Genomic DNA, 6,714 nt, shown 5'->3' on the forward strand with positions numbered 1-6,714 from the left:
CAGAGTATCACTTAAAATTTAAAAAGTGAAGGTGTTAATTTGACTGCAGGACTGTTTTCCATTTTCTGCTCTGTTTGGAAAACAAAAACAAATTATTAGAGGTGTTAGAAGTACACAAAACCAAAACTCAAGGGAAAGCACAAAAGAAAATTCTACTACAAGAAGAAGTAACGTCAAAGTACATGCAATATATATATATATATAGAGAGAGAAAGAGGGAGAGGGAGGAGAGTAAAAGTGAAAATCACAAAAAGCGGTAATACTAATAAAAGGTAGCGTACCTCAAATTTGATTACCTAACTTAGTTTGTTACCTCTTCTGAGAAAAATTTTCGGATCATAAGTGTTTATTTTTAGTCCTCTTAAACTTGGCAGGTCTAAGCTGAGTTGGAGTGTTTACTCAGTTGGGATGTGCTGACTGGAGCCACAGATTTTTACACGTTGACAGCTGACAAATTTAACAACAAATTAAAATAAAAAAGACTCACAAGTGCCATGTGTTTGGCTTATTAGATTCTTTCAGGGATTTTGCACTGGGATGATCTGTGTGGAAATGAAATGCTATTTGGGAGCATCAGATGCTCTTCCCTAACTCACTCTCCTCCTTGTGCTATCAACAGACACCCAGGGGTGATTTCTTCTTAAACCGTTTTTCATATTGAAAGTACTGCTAATAGCAGAGACCACAGGTGTTGAAGTGTTGCACATATTTTCACATTTTCACACTACTTTCTTCCTCTCATTGTCACAGTTAACACTAAATCTGTATCACTCCCATACAGCTGACAAGACTTGCTGTGACAGCTGTACTCAGCTCTGCCAACTTCACCGGATTATGTGTGAGACTTCTAACTATGTATATTTACACATTCTTTCTGTTCCTGTTTCCACACCCAATACTTTTGGGTGTCTTTCCCAATACTTTTGGGAAGGACACCACTCCATCTCATGCCCCCTTGGCCAAACCACTCCACTTGTAGACATATAGTCCAAACCTTCCCCCAAAAGATCTGCCAAGGCTCATTAATTTCAGCAGGAGAATGCATCCTGCCACACTGCAAAAATTGTTTAAAAATGGTTTGAGGAACACAACAACCAGTTTGAAGTGTTGACTTATCCTCTAAGTTCTCCAGATCTGAATCCAGTTGAGCATCTGCAAGATGTTCTGGCAAAACAAATCCAATCCATGGAGGACCCACCTTGCGGTTTACAGGAATTTAAACATCTGCTACTGATGCCTCGATGCTGAACAGTACAGCATACCTACAGAGGTCTAGTGGAATCCATGCTGTTTTGGTGGTAAAAGTGGAACCTATGCAATATTAGACCTATTCATAATATATATCTTATCCGTCACATCTTACCTTACTGGGACATTGGACGCTTTTGCTGTTTAAACTAAAACGTACATAGTATCTAACTGTTTAACTAGTAAACAGGTTTTTTTTTTCAGATTCCTGATCATTTTTAATTATTTTCAAAAATCTTTTGTTAATGCGTTAAAGGTTGTTATGTACAGACATAGCCATGCTGCTATTATACAACCTTGGAACAAGTGAAGTGTTCATTCAGATTTTCAAGTTAAAATATTTAGCTTAGGTTTTCTCAGATAAAAAATTATAGTCTAATGCTAAATTCTTGTGGACTGCTACAGATGCACCGTAATACCTGGACTAATTTCTTCCCAAATCGTTAGTGAGTCATGACTAAGTAGCTCTCTGTAGAGTCGAGTACTAATTGTTAAAGGAAGAAAAAAATATTGAAATATGATGCAAATAAATTCAGGCTGGGGGAAACCTTAATATAACCCTACTGTACAAAACAAGCAGCAATATGATGAGATATTGTTTTCATAAAGGCCAATATCAGAACTTTGTGTGAGTTTGGCTAATTTTAAATATACAACATACTAGTATAAATCCACAGGGCGTAAGAAAACCTCTGTGAAAGAATAGATATGACTTACTGTGCTAAATGTCTAAAGTGTATTTCATTATGTTACAGAAAGTGCCTTATGTAGGTTTCTGATGGAATAAAATTTACAGCACACTGTTCAGCAGTGGAACAATATCATGTTCAGAAAAAACAGCTCATTGCATATGCAACTGTATATCTAGTTTCTGGTAAATGGTCTGCACTTACCTACCAGTATGTAGCGCTGTTCTACCTATTGATACCCAAAGCTTTTTACACTAATTTTTATTCACCCATTCACACACCGATCACTGGAACCAACAACCCGAGGGTTGGTGGACGACTGCTCTACCTCCTGCCCCAAAGTTGCCACTTTGATCTGCAGTCTGCAATGTTTTTGTCTTCTGATATTGAAACAAAGCAGTGCCTGTGCATGTCACCTGATCAGAGGAATCAGGAGGTCAACAGGCTGAAAACTCCTCAGTATATACACTAATATATATTCAATTCAATTCAATTCAACTTTATTTATATAGCGCCAATTTACAACAAAGTCATCTCAAGGCACTTTACAGAATAAAGTCCAGACTACACAAGTATGTAGAAGCAACCCAACAAATTCCCCTTGAGCAAGCCCTAGGCAACAGTGGAGCGGAAAAACTCCCTTTAACGGGAGAAACCTACAGCAGAACCCGGCTCAGGGTGGGCAGCCATCTGCCTTCACCGGTTGGGGTGAGTGGAAAGTGGAGGGAGAAAAGAACAGAGCAACGAAAAGCAACATCAAAACAACAACAAAAGCAACAACAAAGCATTGTACAGGTTGGTAGGACACAAAATGAATGGCATACAGTGGTGACGAATAAATGTATAGAGAAAAAGAGGAGGGGAGCTCATTGCACTTGCAGGAGTCCCCCAACACTCTAAACCTACAGCATATTAAGTAGGAGCTAGTTCAGGTTGAATGAGCAGTTTTAACTATAAGCTTTATCAAAAAGGAAGGTTTTAAGCCTAGTCTTAAAAGTAGAGAGGGTGTCTGCCCCCCGAATTTGGATTGGAAGCTGGTTTCAGAGGAGAGGAGCTTGATAGCTAAAAGCTCTGCCTCCCATTCTACTTTTCCAAACTCTGGGAACCACAAGTAGGCCTGTATTCTGGGATCGAAGTGGTCTAATCGGGTGATACAGAACTATGAGATCTTTTAAATATGATGGAGCTTGACCATTAAGAGCTTTGTATGTAAGGAGGAGGGTTTTGAATTCTATTCTAGATTTTATGGGAAGCCAATGGAGAGAAGCTAGTGAAGGTGAAATATGATCTCTCTTTCCTAATCCAGTCAGCACTCTTGCTGCAGCATTTTGGATTAATTGAATTCTTTTTAGAGAGTTATTAGGACACCCCAGAAGTAGGGAATTACAGTAGTCCAACCTAGAAGTAACAAATGCATGGACCAGTTTTTCGGCATCACTTTGAGACAGGATGCTTCTAATTTTAGCAATGTTCCGTATGTGGAAGGAGGCTGTTCTAGAGATTTGTCTTATATGTGACGTAAACATCAAATCCTGGTCAAAAATAACTCCAAGGTTCCTCACCGCAGTACTGGAGGCCAAAGTTATGTCATCTAAAGTAACTATATTGTTAGACAGCATATTTCTCATGTTTTTAGGCCCAAAGAGGATGATTTTTGTTTTGTCTGAATTTAGAAGTAGGAAATTTTAGAACATCCAGGTCTTTATGTCTTTTAGACATGCTTTGACTTTGACTAATTGGTTAGTATCTTCTGGTTTCACAGATAAATAGAGCTGGGTATCATCTGCATAGCAGTGGAAGTTTATGGAATATTTCCTAATAATTTTGCCTAAAGGTGACATATACAGATTGAAAAGTATTGGTCCTAACACAGAGCCCTGTGGAACTCCATAACTAACTTTGGTGCATAAAGAAGAGTCATCATTAACATGAACAAGTTGGAATCTGTCTGACAGATAAGATTTAAACCAATGTAATGTGGTTCCTTTAATCCCAAATCCATGTTCTAGTATATCATATATAAAAATATATATTATTTTTTGTTACACATAAATGGAGGGTGAGATGGGGGGGGCGACAGTGGCTAACTGTAATAGAGATAATGCAGGAAATAAAATTGCTTTAACGTAAACCGGAAGTGGATTCGTTTCATATCCGGGTAAAGCGACGTTTACGCTCCGGATAGTCAACGCTTGATGCTAAGTGTCGGCTGAAAAGGCTTAATTTACAACGTAATTCTCCATATTACGGCTAAATTAAAGCGGTGTCAGTACAAATGGCATCCCAGCTCCCAATAACCGTGAGAGCTCAGCCGGCAGTAGGCAGCTCCGCCGCTCTCCGGGTGAAGAAACGAGCCGGTAGCCCGGCGGTATCTGCCGCTCCGCAGAACCCGGGCAGCAAGAAGAAGAAAGGACAACCGACAGCGACACCCCCAACACACACACATGTGACGGTAAACTGGTTCTCACACACACACAGGGTGATGCGGGAAATAATCTCGTCCTTGTGGCTTAATTATAGTTGTTCTACCGTGACCCTCTTTAGGGTTTAGACTTTTACTTTTACTCAGTTACAACATGTTGCAGGTTCCTAATTCACCTGTATGCATAACATGTATACACAATAGTGTTCATTAGTTCATTAGTTACAGTTGTAAACTCACTTTACTTATTGTACCTTAGTTTTATTGCAAATGTTCTGGTTTTTGGAATCTAATCAAACGTTACTTTATATGTTTTACATCCAGATAATGTAAAATACCTACTGATTACGACGATGACCTGTATCGGAGGCGTTTATCCTTCCTAAACAGAGGAGGCGCTCATTAGCATTTTTCACATTAGCATTGTATTTTCAAATGCCCCCCCAAATAAATGCTTATTCTCTAAGTGTTAATTTAACACTCTGTTAACCCATAATGAGAGGATGAAAACTGTCCACTCACACTCCCATCATGTTTTCAGTAGGAATTGTATTCCTATTCTGGGGCACTGTGAACTACACTGCATTGTGCCTTTAGCTTCCAGGTGACACTGTGATTTCCAAACTTAGTTTGTGTACATTCAAAACACAAGTGTAAAGTGAAATCTAAAGTGACCAATATTTTATTGTGACATGTATGTATGTTTCACCAGATTACAGCAGTAGAGATGGGTTCAGAGGTAAAGGCTATGGGAACTGTTGACAGCGGTCTACCTGCTCCTACAGAGTCCACAGCAAAGCCTCCACCATTCAAAGACCCTACATTTATGGTGAGTGTCTCTCCACTTGAATTGAAGTTTATATGTTTCTGTTGTTTTCACATGAATTTCTATTTCCTATTCTTGGCAGCATTCTGGGATTGGTGGAGCAGCAGCAGGTAAGAAGAACAGGACCTGGAAGAATCTCAAGCAGATCCTGGCTTTGGAGAGGACACTACCCTGGAAGCTCAATGATCCTAACTGTAGGTTTTCTTGTTTTTAACTAGGACCTGTTTTAAATGTTTAGCATTAGGGCCTGTTTCTATATTTAATTTTCTATATTTAATTTTTAAATGTATACTGATAATAATGGGGAAAGACTTTTATTAAAGCAAAATGTAGTTTACAAATAAGAGTGAACAAACCTGTCATTCAAAAAAGACAGTTTTGCCATTTTGCCAATTGTGGGAAAAAAGCTTATAATGTTTCAGTTCTAATCACTAATTCAGTTTAGGACCTTTCTGTGTTCACAGACTTCAGCATTGACGCACCTCCCTCCTTAAAGCCAGCCAAGAAATACTCTGACATCTCTGGACTCCCGGTCAGTAATCACATAGCTGAAATTCACATTGTATGATAATACTTTTTAAAGCCCACAGTGAATAATCTATTGTTTTCACTCAGTCAAACTACACAGACCCTCAGACAAAGCTGCGCTTCACATCTTCTGAGGAGTTCTCCTACATTTGCCTCCTCCCAACGGATGTTGTTACAGGCTACCTGGCCCTTCGAAAGGCAACTTGCATTGTACCCTGAGAGCAGAGCAGCACTGGAAACCTGAAACAGGTTCAAACCAGAACTGAACACATGTCAGTGTAGGACGCTTTTGGGTCAACCAGGAGGCTGAGAGCAAATGCCGCTCAAACAAAGGCAACTCAGTGGTGAGCATCACTGAAAGGCTGACCTTTGCACTGCACTGCAGAGTCATACTTGTTACTGTGTGATAAATGTTAAATATTTTATTTACATTGTCAGTAGCTAGATGTTATAATGTCCAGTGAACTGTACAAAACATGTTTTCTCTTCAAATGTTTGTTTAAATGTAAATAATCAGTAGCATTCTTGATACTGTGTTTGCACAGTTTTCTGAGCTTGGAATGGCTTAGTACTACAGTATAGTGCCTTCTAATGTACTAAATACAGGTATTACTGGCTGGACTGCTTTAGGTGATAAAATATCATCTATATTGTTTCCATTGAAGAAGAGAGAAGTAAAAAGAGAAGCAGAAAGGCCCTATTCTGAGTGTCACATTAGCACGAACTTAAGTTGGAAGCGCCCTGGCAAATGAGTGCCACATGCCATGTATGTCCCGTATTAAAGCCCAACTTTGGACCATACTTCCTGCTTTGTCCCATGTTTCATGTCCACTTCTTCACTAAACATAAAAATAAATCTAATAAAAGCAAAAAAGAAATTAGTATTAGTCTAACATAGACATACAAAAACCTGCAAACACATTTGTTAATTACTGACATAAAACACTTAAGACAATGAGTGTCCTACATGATAAATCTGCTTGATTATTTAGTTGTTTGCC

At 38.9% G+C, this 6,714-nt stretch overlaps 1 protein-coding gene across 1 annotated transcript; it reads left to right on the plus strand.

Moving 5' to 3' along the window:
• Positions 1–4,084: 4,084 nt before the first annotated feature.
• On the plus strand, positions 4,085–6,514 carry ino80c (INO80 complex subunit C). The gene is made up of 5 exons (XM_067511721.1): positions 4,085–4,389; positions 5,072–5,188; positions 5,268–5,379; positions 5,650–5,717; positions 5,801–6,514. Exons 1-5 carry the CDS (start codon positions 4,213–4,215, stop codon positions 5,930–5,932), a joined length of 606 nt encoding a protein of 201 aa, XP_067367822.1. The 5' UTR covers positions 4,085–4,212; the 3' UTR covers positions 5,933–6,514.
• The last annotated feature ends 200 nt before the right edge of the window (positions 6,515–6,714 follow it).

This window comes from Channa argus, chromosome 7 (genome assembly GCF_033026475.1).
Source record: "Channa argus isolate prfri chromosome 7, Channa argus male v1.0, whole genome shotgun sequence".
Classification (NCBI taxonomy): Eukaryota; Metazoa; Chordata; class Actinopteri; order Anabantiformes; family Channidae; genus Channa; species Channa argus.

What these genes read in the sequence shown, in the direction of transcription:
- ino80c (XM_067511721.1), top strand. Translation starts at nt 4,213, where the DNA reads ATGGCATCCCAGCTCCCAATAACCGTGAGAGCTCAGCCGGCAGTAGGC. An exon ending in TCAAAGACCCTACATTTATG is followed by an intron (nt 5,189 to 5,267) that starts GTGAGTGTCTCT and finishes TATTCTTGGCAG; the next exon opens with CATTCTGGGATTGGTGGAGC. An exon ending in CTGACATCTCTGGACTCCCG is followed by an intron (nt 5,718 to 5,800) that starts GTCAGTAATCAC and finishes GTTTTCACTCAG; the next exon opens with TCAAACTACACAGACCCTCA.